The sequence below is a fragment of the Aphelocoma coerulescens genome, chromosome 4A, assembly GCF_041296385.1.
Source record: "Aphelocoma coerulescens isolate FSJ_1873_10779 chromosome 4A, UR_Acoe_1.0, whole genome shotgun sequence".
NCBI classification, from domain to species: Eukaryota; Metazoa; Chordata; class Aves; order Passeriformes; family Corvidae; genus Aphelocoma; species Aphelocoma coerulescens.
In genome coordinates this window covers 5,182,202-5,204,531 of record NC_091018.1, presented here as the reverse complement: position 1 = coordinate 5,204,531, position 22,330 = coordinate 5,182,202, and the positions used below count along the sequence as shown (strand labels likewise).

At 45.4% G+C, this 22,330-nt stretch overlaps 2 protein-coding genes across 2 annotated transcripts in view; both read left to right on the top strand.

Annotated features, from left to right (window-relative positions):
- SH3BGRL (SH3 domain binding glutamate rich protein like) overlaps positions 1–13,475 on the top strand; it is a 30,369-nt gene extending 16,894 nt beyond the window's left edge. Inside the window, exons 2-4 of the mRNA XM_069015073.1 lie at positions 5,564–5,749; positions 8,373–8,453; positions 11,396–13,475. Of these exons, the coding sequence (XP_068871174.1) occupies positions 5,564–5,749; positions 8,373–8,453; positions 11,396–11,428 (300 nt within the window). The 3' untranslated portion in view covers positions 11,429–13,475. The remainder of the gene's footprint in view (positions 1–5,563; positions 5,750–8,372; positions 8,454–11,395) is intronic.
- Positions 13,476–17,375: 3,900 nt separating this feature from the next.
- On the top strand, positions 17,376–20,650 carry LOC138110183 (TLR adapter interacting with SLC15A4 on the lysosome-like). Its single transcript, XM_069014893.1, has 3 exons — positions 17,376–17,586; positions 18,805–18,930; positions 19,103–20,650. The coding sequence occupies exon 3, from the start codon at positions 19,154–19,156 to the stop codon at positions 20,078–20,080; it is 927 nt and encodes a 308-aa protein (XP_068870994.1). The 5' UTR covers positions 17,376–17,586; positions 18,805–18,930; positions 19,103–19,153; the 3' UTR covers positions 20,081–20,650.
- The last annotated feature ends 1,680 nt before the right edge of the window (positions 20,651–22,330 follow it).

Here is a 22,330-nt window from a genome sequence, read left to right as displayed (position 1 = left end):
CTTCTGGGATTTAAAGATTTGCTCCCACTAAGTATGAAGCAGCATCTTTAAAATCATCATTGGCGTACAATAGAACTGCTTTAATGCTGTAGTTGCTTTTGCTTATCTAGAACCCAGAAGGCTGGAATTGGAAATGGAAAAAAAAAATCCCCTTTTAAATGTGGTGTTGTCTTGAAACTTAATTGAGAAATGTGTAAGATTTGCTCTAAAGTGTTGCTTCTCTGTTGTCCTGGTGCTGGATCCCAGCTGTGAGGTTGGGAGAGGCAGTTCAGGACACACCTTCAGCAGGAGCTGGAGAGAATCACAGAACCATGGAATTGTTAAGGTCGAAAAGACCTTTGAAATCATCAAGTCCAACCTTCAACCCAGCCCCAGCCCCATGTTCAGCACTAAACTGTGTCCTCAATGCCACATTCACATGTGTTTTGAACACTTCCAGGGAATGGGGACTCCACCACTTCTCTGGGCAGCCTGTTCTAATGCTTCATAACCAGTTCCGTGAAAAACTTTTTCCTAATTCCTAATCTGAACCTTCCCTGGTGCAATTTGAGGCCATTTGCTTTTTGTCCTGATGCTATAACTGATGATATAACGATGGCTGAAAACATCATAAGAAATCTCTTTATAATTCTTTTAAATCCTCACAATAAAGCATGAGCCATTTAATCCCATGTTTGGGAAAGCAATTAATAAAATCTGTGTTTTTCCCCTGTGTGGAAGTTGGGACACAGGACCCACAGAAGTGGTGGAGAAGCCCCGTGCCAAGGGCCAGGATGGCAGAGCCGTGGTCAGCAAGTTCGTTGTTGGATCAAAACAGCAGCACTCAGACTGTGAACTTACTTTGGGTTCCAATGGTCCATAAATAGGTTTCCAAAACATGTCTATTGTCCAACAAGGGATTTATTTATAAACTGAAAAAATAACAAGACTGAAAGAAAACCAGCCCAAACCCTTTCTTGGCCAGCAGCATGGACTGGACTGTGCTCTGTGTGTGTGCCTGAGATAGAACCTTCTGTGATGTTCAGTTCCAAAAAGTGTTTAAAATAAGTGTTTCCCTGCAGTGGGGTGGTGCTGGGAGAAGTTGGCTCTTGAACAGCCAGCACAGTCCTGGCTGGAGCTGAGGCTGGAATGCTGCCTGCTTGCTGGACCAAGGTCCCACAGCATCATCCCTTCCTCCTTTTCTGCTTATTATCTTTTAGCCGAATTCATTTTTTTGATTTTTTTTTTTTCAATGAGTAAAGATTTGGAAGAGAATCTAAAATGTTGCAGCATTTTCTGGAAAGTTTATTCCCACTTTGGGGTTAAAACTTTATTTTTGATGGTCTGATTTGTTGGCAAACATCACCTGTTTGTACTCTTGGCAGCTTTGACCTGATTTCTCTTGTGTTACTGATATCACTGATGGGAGCTAGATCTAAGAACAGTAAATTGAATTTCTGATGTGTACTGAAGTGAGGGGCAGTACTTGTTCACAATTCTACACTCATTTTTATGTTATTTTCTGCCCATGCTCTGTTGAAAGCTTAATGTTCCATGATTGGCTCGTAACTGGAAAAGAAGGGAATCTTGATACCCAGTGGATTTTCTAGCACAGGATCACAGTGTGTGGTGAGACTTCGCTTAACCACCAATAACTTGCCATAAAGCTGTTTCTGTCTTGGGAACAGACCCTGAAAGCCAAAACAAAGAGAAAATAGATTTATTTCATTAAATGTTCCTTTCAGTAGTATCTTGGGAACATCAGCAAGAAGCAGAATATCTCCACTCACCTTAGGAGTTGTTTTTCTCCCAAGTGTGTGTTGAGGCAGAGAAACCAGGATGTGTTTCTTTTTCTGGGGTGGGGATAAAGGCACCTGTGAGCAAGACAGGCTGTTCCGAGGGTATCCTTGTTCCAAGGCAGGGCAGTGGGGAGCTCCAGAGGCTGCAGCCCTTCCTCCCAGCAGTACTGACTTCACCTGCTCCCATCCCTTCTCCTTCCATCTCTCTTTCTCCATCCCACCGGTATTTTCCCCTGCTCCATTTTGCTCATTCCCTCTGCTCCTTCCCTCAGCCTCTTCCCACCCTTACAGCTGTCTGTCCATCCGTGTCTTGCATTTCTCTGTTCTTGTGCTTTTGTGTCTCCATAAATTCTCCTGCCCCACCCCGTGCTGGTCCCAAGCCTCAGGGCCCTGCTCGGCTCCTGCGCTGACTGGGCGCATTCCCGGCTCTCCGCTGCTGCTCTGGGCCTTGCACAGTGTGTCAGGAGCACTTGGGATAAACAAGGATTTTCGTGTTTGCCAACTGCAGTGAGCTGCACTTCAGAGGCCAGAGCGGCTTCAGACATGACAGTTGTTTACGTAGGCCGAGGTGCGGGGTCTGGGAAGCGCTGGCCGCTGTCCATGCCTGCTTCGGCAACTGGGAGAGGTTTTCTGGGAAGCGAGCGCTGCGTGTTGACAGGCGCATCCTGAGGAAAGGATCCTCGCTCCTTCCCAAACATGGGCAGCAGGAACCATCTTCCAGGCTCTGTCCCAAGGAGAACGTGTGCCCTTTCAAGTAAGACAAAACACCCTGAAGCAGCAGCAGACGTCTCTTGCTCTATTTTCGGCCCTTCCCTCCCAGTGCTATTCCACTGCCTGAGATTAATGGAAGTTTTCTAAATAAAATCCCATAAAATAACAGGATCTGGCAGCTCGGTGTCCCTTCTGCGTGCCCCGTTTCTCTGGAGCATTTGCTGCTCTTGTGTAAGTGCTCATCACCGTGGCTGGAAGACTTGTCTGAGGAGCTGGGAGAAAACATTGCTGCTTAATCTTCCAACTTTTTTTTTGTCTGGCCAGAAAGCAAGGGTTCCAGACTAATATTCCTCATGCATCAACACCATCCTTGCTTTTCTGTAGAGTTCTCTAGAGAATTACCTCCCTTGACTACAGATGGCCTGAGAGCAACACAGAAACCAAACTTCATGCTTGCCTTACAATAGTGCTTTTTCTGGCAGAAAAAAATACATTTCCAGCTTTGCCAGCTCTTTAAAAACAAGCAGAGAGGGTTGTGATTACCCTTCAGAGCCACAGTCATCAGTTTGGGATGTGGTTGTACCTCCTGGAGCTGAAAAAAACAACCCAGAGACTGTCCCACTGAGATGCTGGGAGGGTGTGAGGATTTGTGTGTGGCTGAGACAATCTAATACTCAAAATGATTCAAAAAATAAAGTGACTTCTCAGGGGATCAAAATGCTGATTCCTGTCCAACTCAGAGCTCTTCTTTTACATGGCAGAGTGTACAGGTTAATGATAGTGTTCGTAAAAGCTTGGTTTTCTCTAATTCCTTAATAATTCTGGGGCATCTCAAAGTGTGTAGTCACTGAGCAATGGATTTTGGACAAGTTAAGGACCTGAGAGTAATAAAAACTACTTGGATCTGAAATTTAGAGATTGTAGGAAATGGTAAATTAAAAATGTAACTGGTTCAGGGAAAAAAAATTACATTTACTACTAGGTCGTACTAACAGAGGACTCTACAATTCCAAAGACTTTTCCCTTATCTTAGCCCTACAGAACAGTTCATGAAGGAAGTGCTCCCTTTTTTTCCACTCTGAGCTGTAGAGCACAACGGAGAAAAGCTTCCCCTGCTCCTTCCTGCTGCTGTTAGAGGCAGGCAAGGAAACCTCTTACCCAGAGCTTTGAGTCTGCTGAGAATGTTTTTATACAGCCTCTACACGAATTATTTCCTCGGGGCGGTATTAACTCCTCTAGATTGATTTATTTTTAGCCATGATGAAAATTAGCAATATCCTTGTGTTTCGGGGTGCTCACACAGCGAATCCAGCGGCTCCTGTGGTCGGAGGAATGACGTTGGCTTCGCAGCCCTGGGCAGGCAGCTTCCCTGCTGGAGCTGGGAGCACATTTCCCTGTGTCGGGAGAGCAGGATCAGTTCCTTTGTGCTGCACTGGGCCGGGTGCCCCCTCCTGAGGTCTGCTTGAACCTGCCATGGATAGAGCAGCTCCAGACCGAGTCAGGGGACGCTTGAAGATTCCCTCTTTGGATTTGCCGGGCTGTGTTCCGCAGCCCACATAATTCAGGGCAGCGCTGTCCCCACACTCCCTGCTGCTCCTGGAGCTCCCAGGGCGGCCGGGCGCCCGTGGGTGCGGGGCTGTGCGGGCCGGGTGCCCGTGGGTGCGGGGCTGTGCGGGGCTGTGCGGGCCGGGGCAGGGCCGGGTGCCCGTGGGTGCGGGGCTGTGCGGGGCTGTGCGGGCCGGGGCAGGGCCGGGTGCCCGTGGGTGCGGGGCTGTGCGAGCCGGGCAGGGCCGGGTGCCCGTGGGTGCGGGGCTGTGCGGGCCGGGCAGGGCTGGGGCAGGGCCGGGTGCCCGTGGGTGCGGAGCTGTGCGGGGCTGTGCGAGCCGGGGCAGGGCCGGGTGCCCGTGGGTGCGGGGCTGTGCGAGCCGGGGCAGGGCTGGGTGCCCGTGGGTGCGGGGCTGTGCGAGCCGGGGGACGGGCTCCATATTTGGCTCCAGGCTGGCTGTCCCTGACCCCGGCAGCTCCGGGTTTGCCTGTGGCCGTATATGGAGCGGCTGCTCCGGGAGCTGCGGCTGACCTGAGTTAGCACCAGTGCAACATCTGTGTGAATCGCTGCTCCTGGGGCACCCAGCTCATTAGGGTAAAGCCAGGCCTTGGACTGGCTTTGCAGTGAAGGGGGTAATTTGAACAAAACAAATTTCCCATTAAATTCCATTTTTTTATTGTTTGCCAGGATCTGCATGGTTATAGTGTCCTTTGTGGTGGTAAAGTCATGCAGAGGGAGAGCAGAGCATAAGCAGAACATCTCTGTGTCGAGAAGTCAGTCATTCATAATGACAGTAATAAAACCCACCTTCCATGTGCAGAGCCAGCACTGTGCTTGCCACACAGATCCTGCTTTTCCCTTGGATGCTGTGTGAGTGCACAAGGACGGGTGGCATCAGGTGTGGGACCTCAGCCAGCCTTCCTGACATGAGTGAGGATGGGGATGTGGGGTCACAGCCCTCCAGAAACTGTACCTGCCCTGCTGACACACCCAGGACACAGCAGGAGAGGGGTTTTTGTGCAAACAAGCATGAACCAAAAATGCTTGGTGAAGTCTCTTTCAGCACTGAGGTGGACAAAAACTTGGACTCTAGAAGGAAGGGGGATTCAGCCTGTGCTTCCAAGGGCACAGGGGAGCAGTGTGTACCTCAAATGTGCCTCCAGCAAAGCTCCACTGCACCTGAAAAAACAACATTCCCCTGAGTTAACTGTAAAACCTGGCCAGCATAAGGGCCCTGCTCACACTTCTGCTTTTGGGTGGGCACCTTTAAGGTTCACAACACCCACATGTGTGTAGGGACAGCATCTTTCGGCTTCAGCCTGTTCAGTTTTGTAGGAGCCAAGTCAAGGCTCAGCTCTGACTCTTCAGAAAATACTTTTTGATTCTAAGAATTTTCTTAGAATTTTCTTACTGCTCCCATTTTCAGCCTGAAAATTTTCAGTTTGCACCCCCTGGTTTCTGCAGCGAACCCCGGAACCGCATTAAAATTATTTCGCTGATTTTGTTTGCCATCTCTCTTTTGTGACAGATTAAAAAGCAGCAACAAGATGTGTTAGGCTTCTTGGAAGCCAACAAAATTGAATTTGAGGAGAAGGATATCGCGGCCAATGAGGAGAACCGGAAATGGATGCGGGAGAACGTCCCTGAGGACAGTCGGCCAGCGAGCGGGAACCCCCTGCCCCCCCGGCTCTTCAACGACAGCCGCTACCTCGGGGTAAGGGCTGCTGCAGCTCTCCCTGTGCTCATCCCACTCACCTCCAGCTCTCCCTGTGCTCATCCCACTCCTCTGCCTCGCTGCCACAGCCTGTGCTTCACTGCGGTGAGCAGCAAGGCAGGGCTTGCCCAGCTGCAGTTGTCCAAACTGGGAAGGCTGTGGGAGGTGTTAGACATTTCCCCCATCTTGGGCTTTTAGTAATAATTGATTCTTGAATATTCCAGTCACACCATAGGAGAGGTTGAAATGTGGACCTCTTGATTCGGATCCTACCTTACAGTGCATATGTAATTTTCTTTTCCTATGAGTTTTTTCCCATCTTATGGCTTTGAAAGTTCCCAGGTTTTTTTAATCCTCATTTTCCCCAGGATTGTGAACTAACACCTCACAGAAATCTGGCCCTGTTACACCAACCTTATGTTCTGTAGCAAGTTCAGAGATCTGTTCTGCCCATGTGGGGTTTGCCAGTAGGAGTGAATCTCCAGATGATATGAATTGATGTCTGCCATGATCATAAATCAGTTTTCTGATCTTTCTTGGGACCAGCTCTGTGTGCTGCTTGCACAAGGAAGGCTGCTGTGGTTCACTTACTCCAGTGCCTTGGACAGATTAAAACTCGTGTTGCAAACACAAATCCTACTGTAATTACTTTAATGCTTGATGAAAAGTAAGTTGCCCTGCAGTACTTGTACCCAGCAGGCCATGCTTGAATGATTATTAGATTAACTGTTAGTTTTATTTTTAAAACTTAGTATCTTCTGAACAGAGCTCACAGTGTGCATTCCTCTGGTCCTTTTGAAGTCTGGTTGTGGCCTGCACAGTCTGTAAGTCAGGACCTGCCAGTTTTGGACCTTTGTGAGACAAATCTGTGCCTACTGAAAGAAATTATTCTCGACGTGCCAAGAATTTTTCTTGCTTGTAATAGAAGCAGAACTTGAAATAATATCCACAGTGAGCTGTTGTGCCACTTGGCTCTCAAAATTTTACTGACTGGCTGTGACATGGAAAAAGGTTGTTTTGGAGTGACAGATCAGTAGTTGTCTGAGCAGAGTCTGGTCACAAGGTTCTTGCTATGATGATATCATCCCCAGAATTTTGGTTGATGTCACATTGAACTTTTGAAATTCGGTCAGTTTAATGTTCCTGGATTTGAGTGGCTACAGTTCAGCTTTCAGGAAGGTAAAATTTAATTCTGTGCCCAGAATTTGAACCTCTTTCTGTCTTTATCTGATGCCTCTCAAGCATGAAGTTCCCTATTTGTTCCATCTGATGCAGCACAACTGGCAGAGCAAAGAGCAAATTGGCTTTCCTGGCCCATGCACAGCAGAGAGGCTGGAACTGGAGATGCTGTGTGGGCTGGCATGAGCCCTGCTCCTCAGGCCCAGGAATTCCTGTCCTGGGAGACACTGTGGAGCAGGCTCATGGTCTATGCACCAGCAAGATAAACAATCCCTGTGTTATCAAGCAGCCCCAGTCCTGTCAACAGAAGGGCTTCAGGGAGGATTTACCATAATCATACACATTTTTATCAAACCAGCACGCGAATGCTGCGTGTGCAAATGAAGCAATAATTTGATATCCCTGAAGTCCAGGCAGCTGGAATCTTCTAGTCCCTGTACTTTGTTCTGTTCCAGCTGCAGCAGCTTCTCCTTAGAGCTGCCCCTCTCTGCTCTTTTCAAACAGCAGTTGCTGTTCCTTAGGCTTTTGCCTCCCAGTCAGTCAGGAATCCGGAGCAGCGTGCCCTGAACAGCTCTCCCTGACTCCAGGCTGAGACTGAGCTACTGCCTGCCTTGGGCTTCCCAGCCAGGACTGCTGCATCCAAACGTTGCCCAGGAAAGCTAGAAGAGGCTGGTAATGTGCATCAGTTAAAAACAGAGAGCAGGAAAGTCATAGGACTGTTCCCTCCTGAGTTCAGAAGTCGGAGTGAGGGAATTGTGTAGTAACTTGAACAACAGTGAGATTGCACAATACTTCTGAGTTCCTTTAGTTGGGGTTTGGCAACTGGTATTTCTTTTTATTTATTTATTACCTTAATTTTCCTGGGAAGTGGCTGTGTGTGTTTAGGGCATTTGTAATACACTGTGAGTGAACAGTGCCACCCCATTGCCTTCACTTGCACAGACTAATCCTTAGTGGGAAATGTGGTGGGAAAGGTGCACTTTCAATGTAAAAGTTCCAGTTGAACTTCTGACAGATTTAAGAGCTGGAGTCCACAGTTGCACAGCTGCCATCATTATCAGGAATTAGCAATGACATCTGGGAACATCAGGGTTTCTGAGGACAAGGTCCAGGCTCAGCTGCTTCCGCAGGAGGAACGTCCATACCAGATCAGTGACAATACCTGCCTTGTGAGGAGTCTGTCCCTCTGGGAAAAGCTGGAGCACCTCACAGCAACATCTCGTTGGGATATAGAATGAATTCCCAGCTTGTCCCTTTCCAGCCAGACCAGTTTGTGTGCTGTTAGTGCTAATGCCACGTACTTGAGGTGATGCTGGATTTCGCATTTGGCCACAGGAAGCAGTTTGCTTGGTGTGGGTTGGGTGACACCCCAAACTGAGCTGAGATTACTTCTGACAATTCACTTCTCTGTCTTTTATTCCCTCTCCCTTCTGCCATGATGAAGGACTATGATGCTTTCTTTGAGGCGCGGGAGAACAACGCCGTGTATGCGTTTCTGGGCTTGACTGCACCTCCTGGGTCAAAGGTAGGTGAGCACCTCCTCACAGTGAGTCCCGGCCTGTGGCTGACACCACCTCCCCCTCTGCTCAGAATAGGATCTGGCACATGTGGTGTCATTGCCCCCATCAATCTCCCTAGGATACTCAGTCTCCAGAGGCTCCCAGGCTTCAGCTTCAAAAGAGTAGTTAATATTAGCACTGAAGAACGCATAAGAAATCTAGATGAAAAAATTATCCCAAAATAAAAGATTCAGTAAAAAAAATTCGATTCAGTAAAAAAAATTAATTCATGTGAAATTTTGATGAGATTTTTCTACTAGAAAATCCCTTGAAACCAGAGCCACTGTTTCTGAAATAACATAATCTTGCTTCAGAGTAATTTCTTCCTCCAGCTTGTTATCCAAAGCTTATTTTCCTTTGCCAATTACAAACTGGGCTGCTGCTTTGTGGATGCAATGGGCTGGAATTCTCCTTTTGATTTTGATAGGATAAGACAAGCCTGCTTTATACGTTCCACTTGACAGCAGCAGGATCCTCCAGGTCGCTTCCAGCTTTCTTGTTCCAATGGCTAAACACGCCGCTCCCTTTCAGCTGTACTCATGTACGAGTCAGAGGTCATGCTGTGCACATCACTAAGAGACCTAATTTTAAAGGTGGATGGTGACCCATGAGCAGTGAGCACTGCAGGTTGTGGGGCAGACTGAAGCGGTTTTGGGAGCCAAATTTCCAGCTCCAGCTCCACTGATGGGAATGATATGATGAGGAAAGAGTTCCACAGAGCAGAGCCCAGGATCTGCGCCCCAGCATCACCCACCAGCAGCATCATTCCACCAGCTGCGCCCAGTGCCTGGTGAGGTTCCTTGGAACATCTGCAGTGCACTGCTCTGCAGAGTGTGCAGGATGGAGCCAAGCAACCAGGAAGCAATCCTGAGACTCTGGGATGCAGGGAAGCTCCTGCCTTTCCCCTGGGAAGTGCAGGGGTAGCGGAGAGCAGCTGCTGCCATAACAAATCAGGTCACCTGTCTCAGTAATGCTGGGAACGTCGCTGCTTCCCAGACCTGCTGGCTGGCAGGAGCAGCCAGCATGGCTGTCAGGAACTCTGCTTCTGTCCTAAGGGATGCTCCCATTCTGTCCTCACCTAAGGAAAAGGTGAATTTTAAACAGGAGGGTTAGAACACAGTTGTACTCCGCTGAATTTCCATGTTGTGTTGGGCTGCTAATGGTAAATAACCTTTGCAGAAGTGACCTTGTATCCCTTGCATCCTGCTCTGGGGCTGATTTTGGGAGTCCCTCCCACAATTAGGATGTCCAGTCAGGTTGACTGCCTGCTGCTGAGGAGGGTACATGGATTTGTAGGTGCTGAAATTGGCATTTCCAGCATAGCTTTGTGCAGCTTGGATATAATGCTGTAGGGAATGACATGGCATCTGCAGAAAATGGCAGGAGGCTGGGAGCAGCCTTGGCAGGAAACCTTCATTCAAATCATCGGGAGAGATTTGGGAAGTTATTTGACTCTGAACACAAAGGTTTGATATTAATGGTAAACAGGACTGGCTCAGAAGTGAGCATGGAAAATCCAAGTAACTATTTTCTGAGCCCTAGTGGTTTGGTTTGTCCTTTGGATCTACAAACTCTGGGAAAGGCTGGCCTTCAGTTTACCTTAAATATCTCTACTTCAAGCAATAGGGGTGGATTTTAAAGGGAGGGGATTTTGTGAGTTAAAAGCTATGTTTAGTTATTTCTTTATTATGGATTTAAGGACTGAGAGGATGCTCAGTGAGGGGCCTTGATGGAGAAATAAGGAAAACTATGAAAGAGGGACAGTGTCAAGCTTGGAAAACTGAGCCTCTCCCAGATAACTTGCAGGACTATGCCCAAGGAAATGGAGTTTCACCTCCAAGAAAAACAGGTTAGCAGGTTGCTTGTACCAGCCTTCCTGGGTGTGAGGGGAATACCAGGAATCCTCTCCAGCTTTGCACTGTCTGTTCTAAAGAGAAGTTCTTTGTCTTGCAAAAAGAAAGCCAGTGAGGTGTCACCATTGCAGTGCCCTGGGCTGGTTAAGGGAGTTGTTACAAAGCCAAGGGAACCTTCTCCTCTTTCTTACCATTCAAAGAACCGCTTGTCTTTTAGAGAATATCAACCATGCTGCTTTTTTCCAGGCTTTGTAGCTCTTTTTTGATGTTCCTTTCATTGTTCACCTGCCTTTTGTGCCTCGGATGGCCGGGATGTCCTCGCACGAGGCCTGTGGGTGCACAGTAACATCGTAGCCCCGCTCTCTGACCCATGACAGGCCAGCAGAGCAGAGCAGGGGCCAGGAGCACAGCAGCTCCAAGCCAGGCTCTTCCCACGCCCTGAGTTCAAAGGCAGAATGAGGGCAGTTAGCCAGGAAAACCAGAGTGATCCACCACGTCCAAGATACGGGAGATACCCGTGGGACTTCCTGCCCTGCAGGCTGGGGTCGCCCACTGTGTCTCCTCTCTTAAAAAAATCTTAAGACTTCTTGGAAATTCCCCTCTTAGTCCTTTTTCCTCATGTGTTTTGTTTGTTCAGCAATGCTGGCTCATGGTAACAACGATATTGAATCTGTTATCTTGAGTATTTCTGTGCAGTCACAAAAGCAAATGGCTCCAACACATCTTAGCAGATGTTGAACTTTGTCCTTTCAAATGAGCCAGGCTGTCCCCACTGAGGTGCTGCACTGAGGGCAATGGGAATTCGTCCCTCATTCGTCTCCTTGTAGGTCATGGTGCTGCTAGCAGGTAGTTGAATTAATCTGCAGTCAAAAGTACACTCGGAGAAACCAAAAGGAAATTCCTTTTGCATTTCTTCTGTTGTCATTCTGTTCCCATTTGTGATCACCTTACAAAGGCTGAAAGAAGACTGAAAAATGCAGGTTATTGTTTTACAGTGTTTGTTTCTGAAACATACTGAGAAACTACTAATGTGCAATTCTCTTCTGCTGTTTCAGGAAGCTGAAGCACTGGCCAAGCAGCAAGCGTGAATTTCAACTGCCTTAAATGTCTGTAAAGGGAATTTCCACAGCTTTTTATAAAATAGTCCAACTGTCTCTGCTTCAAGAAATGTAGATGTGATTTCTAACATTTGATTGGTGCTTGCAGCATTCACTGTCAGTAACACAAATTGAACACAGGATGGAAATGGGAGTTTCAGGGTAGGGAGCAGGAGCGGGTTCTGATGGAAGCCGAAGCAATCAGACATGAATGAGTTACATTTAGTTTAAACTGTCCTGGCAATTCGTCCATTTTGTGTAAACTTAAAGAAACTATTTTAGTACTAAAAATGCAGATGGGTTTTACTTAGAGATCTGGCTATTTAAACTATGGAAAACAGCATCTAAAACCTCGTCAGATACTAATTTAGTGCCTGAGTTGCCTCAAAAATGTTACTGAGTTACACAGTAATTTTTCAGTGTCTTTCCTGGTTTCAGATGAATTTGTAGGTGGTACTGTGTAGTTTGACCACTGTAGTCACTTTGGAAAGTTGTGTTTGTCTTCTGTAGAATGGATATTTAAGGTTTGTATTGTTACACACTGTACAGATGATAAAAACCCCAACAAACCCCATGTATTTCTCATTTAAGTGATCTGTGTGGGCTCTTTAGACAAAAAGGGATGTGGGCAATGGACACAGGTTCCTCACAGCTGCCTAAGCACGAGCGATGACACATCTGGGGCAAGATTCAATGTTGCAAACAAGCCAAAACGGCCAGAAATGGCATTTCCTTACCTGTGTAAGGGTGAAAGCCTTTAATGTATTTCTCTACAAAAATACCAGTTCACACTGCTTAGAGCATTAAACATCTCACTGCATGTGCAAGTAGCCATTAGGTTCATATAGTATTTTTCCAAATGAGGAAATAAATGTTTGAATAGCAAAAGTTATTGTAATTAAGCAAGACTTCTCTTTTTTTAAGGTTTAAAAACTTCATTTCCATTGTTATTGCCATATCATAAAGCTATCACAGGAATTGCAAATCTCTCAGTGTCTTGTGTGGGTGAATTTACCACGTGCAATATTAACCTGTGTGTTCTCCCAGTGCTCATGAGGGAGCCTGTAATTCCTGGCCATATTTTAATTCCTGATTTATCATTTTGGGAGCCTGGGAAGCAGTTTGAAGCTTGTGCTTACAAAAGCAGCACAGTATCACAAGGCAGAGGGAGGGATGGATGCTGCCTTGCCTTAAAGATTAACACACACAACTGTACTTTTTTATTAACAGCTTTCGTCAGAAATTACTGCAGTTCTGTGAAATTTAAAATCTTTTGGGGATGGAAGTTCAGTTGTTTTAAATCCAGCATCAGATTTTTGTTGTTCACTATGATTTCATCTTTCTGAACGAGGTGATTTTTCTTTCTTAATATTGGCTGAATCTTTCTCTGTGTCTAAATTCCTGCTCAAGTGTTTGGGAACTGTGGAATACTACATGAAATCTGGTGAGGAAAGTGGGATTTGACACACAAGTCTCTATACCCACCCCAATTCACTGTGTTTCCTGTGCAAGTTTGGTGAATTACAGCCATTATTTTGGAGAAGCTGTAATTAAAAGTTGCTGCCAAATTCTGTCAGTTCAGCGACCCAAAACATTCTGGAACGAGGTCAATCCCTGTCTCAACAGTCAAGAAAATGGCCAAGTTTAAGAAAGCAAAGTCACTGCCCTCGTCTGTCCCCCCCTTGCCATATGGGAGTGTTCAAACTGTATCAGCATTCCTAAGGCAGCTCTGGTGAGCCAGGCTGAATTATTCCTTTGTCTGGGGAACAAGGCACCGACACAAACTGAAAATACTGAAAATCTCTTTGTTGTGTGTGTAAAACTTGAGTTTTTTGATGCAGATCTCTTGCATGACTTTAGGAGTGCCAGGAATCTGTTACCTCTGTGCTGGTTTTCTGTTTCCATGGGTGCAAGAACTGAATTTTTTCTTTTCTTTCTTATTGTTTTCCTATGTAGAAAGCAGTCATTGAGGATTTAACCTGTATATTAACCATTCCTTTATCATTCCAATAAAGTTGTTTTAGGACACTTTCTCACACCATGACTTGTTTGCATGTTTTGTTCACGGTTTGAAGTTTGAAGCTGAAAAAAAGTGGAGTTTTCAGATGAAAATACTGCTTTTTAAAAGTTCAGGATTTATACAAGGTGAACGTCAGGGATTCGCTGCTGCTGTGGGTGAAGTCTGCTGGGCTGGATCCCTCACCTGTTGCAGCTAATGGGATTTAATTACTAAATGGGATTTAATTTAGGATACACCTACCCAAACCAGTGTGTCAAGGTTTGGGTTATTTCCCACATTATCCTGCCTTCCCACTCATTCCCCGGGGCAGGGACCGGTTGGAAGTGGCCGGGACACAGCAGCTGCTCCCACACTCACAGAGCCTGCCCACCCCTCCCCTCTTGTTTACAAACTGTAATTAATTAGCTTTATGCTGCTTACAGCAGGGAGCTGTGGTATTTCATATTTGTGTTGCCACAGGGCAGTGCAGGATAAATTTTAAACTGAAACTTCACTTTTACCTTCCCTGTTTGCCTGGTACATCAGCAGGTACCTCCCTCCAGCTTCACATGCTGGAAGTTCTGCACCACCTGGAAGATCTGAAGAGTTACAGAAATGGCATTCTCTGCCTCTGACCTGCCCTGGGATTTGCCCAAATTCCAGACTTCAATTCACATCCTCTGGAGGAAACCAATAACATGATCTTTTAAAGAGTGGTTTGTAATTTTTACAGGATCAGCTGCTGTGTGAGCAGCTAAAGCACAGCCAAGCACCATCAGTCACAGGATGCCTTCTCAAGGGGATTATTGCTTGTCCCTCACACTTGTCCCTCTGTAGTGTCTTAGAACTGGCCCATGAGATGGGAAGAGGGCTGTAAATGCCATTTCTGAATTGTAATGAATACCATTTACTTCCCCTGTGTGCCACTCCACTTGTTGAACTCAGAAAAATCGCTGCTTTTCTTGCTTTTTTTAAATTAAAAAGTCTGAAAACCCCAGTTGTTTTTCATTAATGTAAAGCTCAATAAAAATAGTTTCCCAAAATCTTTAAAAACCAAGGTACATGTGTGCACACAATGTGTGACAACTTTCCCTACACCAGGTTGCTCAGATCCTAATCCCATGGCACAAATAAATCATTCCCAAATCTTTACCTTTTATTTAGTTTCCTGCAGAAATATTCTGTGACTTACCCATATTCTGTGATCTTGGTAGGATGTTTTAGATTGAAAGGTTCATTATGACAATTTTGAAGTTTTTTATTAAAAATTTTGGTCTGTCTTGGTAAACTTTTGGAAATGCAAAAGGATTGTAAAAATCGAGGTGATGAAATTGCTGGATTACTACAGGTGAGCACAGTAGTGAGTACTGCGTATGCAAAATAAATTTATTTAGTACAAAATACATGTGTTGTATTCACGAAGTATCAGACTTGGCTCTGTATATATTGCAGGAGTAATATATAGTAATTATGAATATTGTTGTATATATCTATTTATATTTATACACATACACGATATATGTTATTCCTATATACTATAATTCCTTACAGTAATTCCTTCTCTCACAGGTTAGTTTATCGATATCATCAAGAACTTGGCCATTTCTTCGTTTTAATTTGCTCAATATTTCAAAACCCTTAAATAAAAGGAAACCAGCACATCATTAATACAATGTCAGCAGCACTATAATTCCCATGTGGCCTCAGTTCTTTCCAAAGGGCAGGTTATTTTGTGTCTACACGAAGCGAAGTGGATCAGACCCAGGACGGAGCCCACGTCCCGCGCGGCCCCGCTGTGAGGGCCCGCAATGGCGCCCGGGCCCCGCTGCGCCGCCGCCGCGCGCCGTTGCTGTGGCAACCAGCAGCCACTCAGCGGCCGAGGCGGGCCCCCCGCGCCTTGCTATTGGGCAGTGCCGCTGTCAGTCAGCGCTAAGCCCCGCCCCTCTCCCGCCTGAGCCGCGCCGGCTGAGGGGGGCCCGGGTGCTCTGTGCGGCGGGCCTGTGAGACAGGGGCGGTGTTGGGCTGTTCGGGTGAAATTCCCTTTGCAATGGAAAATAAAGGGCTCGCAACAGCTGTGCTTAGGGGGAAATCCCCAACACAAAACGTTTCAAATCAGCTAATATCTATTTCATGTTTATGTGCGTGCAGAACCTGTGCTGAAAGAACGGTCTCTACATGCAGTCACAGTTCCTATCGTATCATTTAGTGTGGTAGCATTTATTTTTTCCATATACGAATGGTACTGTGAGAGTAATTTTTGATTCTTTTTCAATATATATTCGTCTCTAAATTCTGACATCCTTGCCTTGCTGTTTGTCCTAACTGCAGACTGTGCTCAGCTTCTGAAATAACTTTGGTTCTATCTCATTCTGACTTTATTTTTGTAAATAAAAGGGAATTTCTTTTTGGTAAGATCTTATTGAGAGAAGACATTGATTTCCGTGGATATTGATACATTTAACGCCTGAATCCCAGACTGGTTTGGATTGGAAGGGATGTTAAAGCTCATCTCATTTCACCCTCACCATGGGCAGGGACATCTTCCACAGACCAGCTTGCTGGGTATGCAGTGGAAATTGACTTGGTTTTAATCACTCCACACAAATTACCTGACTTGATTTCTTCCTCTCTCTCTCTCTGTTACTTTTGTGTTTTGTTGAAACAGCTGCACAAGAATTCCAGCTGCAGCTGGCACTAATTACAAGCCTGGTGAGGTTTAAGACTACTTGGAATTTGATCCATCCTGGTTCCTGCCCGCCAAGACTGTGGGCAGTGATTCTGCTGAAGTCCCAGCCACACTTTCTGTACAGAAATTGCTCATATAAGGTTATTAAAAATCAGATAATTTTGAACAGCATTTAAACATTAAATGAGTTTTATATAAATTTGGTGGGAGTAAAAATATCTTTCATTTTGCCTCCATTAAAACTGAAGTCTTCTGTGAAATACAGGTGAAAAGGAGGGAAGAGGGGTAATTTTACAGACTTCATTGAACCTGTATGGCCAGAATTACTCCAAACCTACTTTCTAAGGCACAGCATGACTTCCCACTGGCAGGGGGCAGGGTCAGATTAGATATTAGGAAGAAATTCTTCCCTGTGAGGGTGGGGAGGCCCTGGCACAGGGTGCCCAGAGAAGCTGTGGCTGCCCCTGGATCCCTGGCAGTGTCCAAGGCCAGGCTGGACAGGGCTTGGAGCAACCTGGGACAATGGAAGATGTCCCTGCCCATGGCAGGGGGTGGCACTGGATGAACATTTGTGTCTTGCTCCTGTCATTAAATAGTGTCTTTTTAGGATCTTTTATCTAGTACTTAGATGAGGTTCAGCTTCTTATGTATTGGGGGTTTTTATCTTCTGGGAAAAGGAAAGTTAGAAAAGGCTTCAACAGAAGACTCCTCAGGCTGTCTGTGGGTTGGACCCTGTGCTGAGGGGTGGGGTGGCTCAGTGCATAAACTTGGCTTCAGCTAGAAGAGGACACCTAAAACCACCATGGGGACACCTGGGATGTGCCAGAGGTAATTTCTGAGCCCCCAAAAAGTGGTTTTGGTCAACGAGCAACACGATTGCGCAGAGCTGTCCATTGGCTGCTGCTTTCAGATTGGCACATTGTCATGTTTGCATTTTATAGACACAGGGTATTTAATCAAAAAACGGATGGAAGGAAGTTGCCAACTTCTTTCCTATCAGTGGCACATCACAAGACTCTAAATTTAGCTGCGTGTTTCCAGAGGGGAAGTGGTGTAAGTCCACAAGTCAGCTGAGCAGCACCGAGCTCCTGCGGATGGAAGTGGAATTTGGTTCTGAACTTGTTCCGCCCAGCACAGCCCTGGCCCTCTGCTCCTCCCCGTGCCCTGCTCTGGCAGGCAGCAGCTCCTCAGCACCGTACTGTGGTCAGAAACATCTCAATTCATTTTCAGACATCCTCTTTTAGACTTAGCCCTCGCTTTGTGTTCAAAAACCGCACCCTTTCCCAGTGGGGTCACTTCTGTTTTATGAGGAAAAAGAGCCGGGGAACTGCATCATGAGTGCGTCAGACTTTTTCTGCACAGACGGCAGTGAGGAAAGAGTGTGTAACCATCTGCCCTCTCCCAGCAGCTGTAGCAGGAGAGCTCTGGGCTCGGGGAAATCCTCCTCGGACCCGACTGGGCTTGGTAAGTTGGACTTTTTGTGCCTTTCTCTTTTCCTTTCTTTGTTCCAGAGCACGGGAACCACTTACTTTATTTGGAAGGGATCAATTTTTCCAAGATTACCATATTTTAGCTCTTCATGAGCACTTTCAAAGCAATAAACCAAAATTAATCAGCAGGGAAGGAGCTGGGTACCTTGAGGTCCTACAGACCAGCATAAGGACCTGGTTACCCACATCCTACAAGGCACACAGCATTCCAAATTCCATCGACCTTTAGCAAGATTTGGACTGCCAAGTATTCATCTTTTTTTCGAGATTGGTTTATCAAGTCCCTGAAGTGCTGAAGAAGGTGTTACCCTGCTTTTTGCATATGTAAATAACTCTGTAGGTAACCAGGTCTCCTGCCTTTCCTGCCTGTTTTGGCCTCAAAATTCCAATATTACTTTCAGCTTCAGGGAGGGAAAAATAAAAAACCCCAAAATAAAGAACCCCACAAAAATAAAAAAATCAAACAGTTGTGCTGTACTAACGTGTAAATTTCATGGGGAAGGTGAAAATTTCTGTCTCTCAAATAACTGAAGTTTTAGAATATCTCCTGGAAGGAGCACTGGGATTGAAAAGTGACCCAGTGTAGCGAGTTTCAAATATACCAGTGTGTACAGGTATGGTGAAAAGTGTTGAGCCACAAGCACCCTTTGGGTATGTGGATACTTTGATTACGAGAGATTAAAAGGATATTTGAAGAACTGAATGATTTTCTTAGGTTCATGTTTCCCATTCCTCCATAAAAGCAGCGGTGATGATCTCTTCAGGGAGTTCAGGTCACACTCTTAGTGTGAAGATTCCCATTGATTTTAACAGTCAATGAATTGGGAAGGAATGATAAGGAATCATTAAATGTAGTAAATTATTTTGAGCCACTTATCTCTTCACTATTATCACTGTTGGGGAAGGCAAATTAACTATTTATGTCTTTTAAGTTCATCGTTAAGAGGGACTCCAAATACATTTGATCTGCATTTTGAATACAGTTGCAGAACTCTCAGTATCTTTTGAAGCTCCTTGGCACCTCACAGGAGGGCTCCAGTCAGAAACAACCTCTAAATATGAATTTAATCTTTATTTCTTTTCTATGTCACCTCTTTAGCTCTTGGAAATTGTTGTCTTTTAATGGAAAACATTGATTGATTACTGATGGTATTGATACTGACAAGTAAAATGATTTTGCTGATTTTTACAGCTTATAAAGTACAATCTGTCTCAAGTAGCCATGACGCAGAAGAGACCTGGGAGCAGAAGGGATGTTACAGATGAAGCAGCTGATTAATGCCCTCCCTGTATCTTCAGAATGATTTTTGTGGACATGGTAAAGAGGAAAAGCATGCAGTTTAATGTTTGCTAAAAATAAATGCTTGAGAGAGAAAGAAAAATCACTGTCTTTGTGAGAAGTGCATTGTTCATTAATAATAATAATAGTAATAATAATGATATAATTATTATATAATAGTCGTTGTTGTTGTATTGTGCCTGTCTTTCAGTCCTGGGGCTCCATGGAACTCTGGTGATCCCTGTTGCTCTCACTTGTCACCATGCTGGCAGAAGGCATCCTAACAAGGCTCATCTATAAAGAAAACTGTCATCCAGATAAGCCTCGCAAATCTCCTGCATCCCAAAAGGCTAAAGAGGGAATCTGGAGACAGAAACTTGTAGACATCCCAAAAATTAAAGGCTTTGCTGATGGATGTGAGAAGCAGGGGGAGCTCTCTGCCAGAAGCAGCAAAGTGGAAGCTGGGAGCGGCCCTCGATCGGGATCCATAGAAAAGGAGCCCCCAAAAGGTCAGGAAATGCTGGCTAAAGGAACTGCATCCCCAGCTTTACATATCCCCAAGAGAGGAGGAAGCCTGGACCGGGTGGATTTGTACAGATCCTGGCCATGCAACAGCATTTACCAGAACTATCCTGACCTGCAGATCGGGGGGGACCGTGTGGGGGGCCACACGTGTGACTCCGGCTGTGTCCTGGACCATGTGTGGGATGAACTTCCCGACGGCCCCGTCCTGCTCTCCATAGATATTCCCCTAGGTCAGTCCCCCATTCCGTGTGAGCATCCCAAAAATCCCAGTGTGATGTCCCTGCCTGGAGATGAAGCTGGAGAAAGGAGCATCGTGCTCAGTGAGGAGCCTCTTTCCAACTCCACACTCAACAACTACATGGAAGCCAAAGTGGCAGAGCTCTACAAACAGTTTTTTGAAGAAAGCCTGGCCAGATGTGGTTCCATAACAAACCTCCTCACTGGCAGCTGGATAAGGAACAGCCTGGACCAGATAAGTGTTCAGATCTCCCAGGAGCAGAACATAGAAACATCCAAAGCCAGAGGAGCCCTCTTGAACTCGTTGGCTTTGTTCAGCTCCCGCAACGCTCCCAACAGGAACAGCTCTGAGTTCAGCACGCCAAACCTCCAAATCTCCAACACAGTGGGTGCAAAATGGAGCTGCAGGATGGAATTCACATCCTGACTGAGCTGCTGAGCTCAGGAGAGGGATGGGATTCGGGTATGAATGTTTCACTCCAAGGATTAGGTTGGGAAATGGGAACATTTACACACTACACTTGTTGTAATTAATATTTTAAGGCTTAAACCCCTTTGGTAGCAAGGGAAGTAAAGGTCACTGTTTTCCGTTTTCTAATGGAGAATTTGAAATTCATTTCTCTCCAAAATACTGGTTAATTGTGCTTCTATAATATATATATAATCATAGAAGTGTTGGAAGTGAGCACTGAGATCATCAAGTCCAACCATTAGCCCAGCACCACTAAACCAAGTGCCACATCCACATGTGAAAGCATTTAATTTTCTGCAAAATCAGCAAGCAAAGATGACTGCAGCATTCCTGAAAAAGTAGTGCAAGATTCCTGCATCTGCATTTGGAAATTTAAGTGCAGATTTTGGTATGGAAATACTGTTGTTTAGCTTTCAAACACATTTTCTCCCCTTGCTCTTGCTTCTCAGAAAATATTTCAGCTGGAAATTACTCATTATGTCATCACTGCAAAATGATAGATGAATTGGACTGTTACCTGCTCTGCAGAAGTGTTTTCTAATAAAGTTTTTTTGTTGGGTGTTCTTGCTTGTGGTTGGGGTTGTTTTTTTTTTTTTTTTTTTTTTTGTTTGTTTTTTGGGTTTTTTTTTGTTTGTTTGTTTGTTTTAATCCAGTATCTTTATTTCTTGGACATTTCTTAAAATCATCTCTGTACTGAAAGAAAGTATCAGTAGGATTGAGAAGAAGTTGCTCCTGAGGGAGAAGTGATCTGAGTGGGCAGAGTAAGGACTTCTCGAATGACAGGGTAAGATAATTCCTGATAAGGAAATAAATTAATAAAATCAGATTTATACACATCCAAGACCTACCTGGTCATTGCCTGATCCATAATTCCCACTGACCTTGGTGCAAGGAATATAAGCAATACTGAATCTTGTCCTTGCTTTCTAGGAGCATGAGAGGAAAAGGATGATTTGCTTCCCTATGCATTGCCCTAATTCCATGTGTCTCATTAATCCCCTTCTCAGCATTCAAAATCAAGCCAGGAGTCCTTTGGAAGACGCCAGATGACTTCATTAAATTCCAGAGGAGTCCAGGGTGGGCAGAGCTCTCCAGATTTCCTTGGTGGAGGTGCAGAGAATGAGTTAACTGAGGGTGAGAGGGAAATATTCCAGAGGGCATCAGTAGCCAAAAGGTTTGCAATTAATCCATGGCAAGAAGTGCTCTGTGGCATTTGTGCTGCCATGCCCCAGCCCTTGGTTCCTCCTGGGATCTATTTATAGTTCAGGCCGAAATCTGGAAAGAAGTTAATTGCACACGGTTCTTCCTCAGGAAATGAGGAAGTCGGAGGTTAAATCTGAGCTCCAGACTCCGGTGGTTTTCAGTCCTTCCCAGCGCTGAGGAATGCGTTGGAGGAGCCCCTCTCTGCTGTGCTGCTCACCTCAGTCCCAGCCCCAGGGACTGGAGTCAGCGGATCAGCAGCAGCTGCTGCCGTGGGAGAATCCCTGATGGATCTGCTTCTCTATCCCCATGACAGAAATGGAGTGGCAGAGGAGAAAACACATAAATAATGGCAGTTTGGCACAACCTGAGGTTATTGGCAAGTTGTGTTCATCCCATCCCTTCTCAGGCCTGGTTTCAGAGCTCATTTTTTAATTAGTTTTTTTACATATGTGGATAATTTTAGCTGGAATGAAAATAAAACCACGCAACAGCAAGTGTTTTGAGGAAAATGGGTAATTTAAACCACCCCAATGACGTGTGTTTTCGCAGCACAAATGAAGGTGCAGATAAATGCACGTGGTTAATGTAAAGTAGAGTGTGTTTTGTTATTGATTTTATGTAGTTTTGCCCATGGAAAAATATTGTCCATGTTCTGCCCCTCCCCCCAGCATTTGTTATTCAGGTTTAATCCAGAATTTAGGTAACTTCTCAAAATTAATTTCTCTCTGTAGGAAGAAAGATGTTGCTGCAGAATACATTTTAGGGGCAAAATCTGGGAATTTCTAAAAAGATGAGACAAACACATTTATTACTCACTTAAATACTATTTTAATTTCAATTTTATTTTAATTGACATGTTGCAATCCGTGACCTGCTTTGGATCTATTTATATTTGGAAGATGCTGAGCCCCATTTTGTGTTTGAGTAAAGCTCCATCAGCTGCACTGGACCTATGCCAGTTTTCCCTAGCAGGAAAAATGCCTCAGTGAACCCAAATTCCAT

What these genes read in the sequence shown, in the direction of transcription:
- LOC138110183 (XM_069014893.1), top strand. Translation starts at nt 19,154, where the DNA reads ATGCTGGCAGAAGGCATCCTAACAAGGCTCATCTATAAAGAAAACTGT.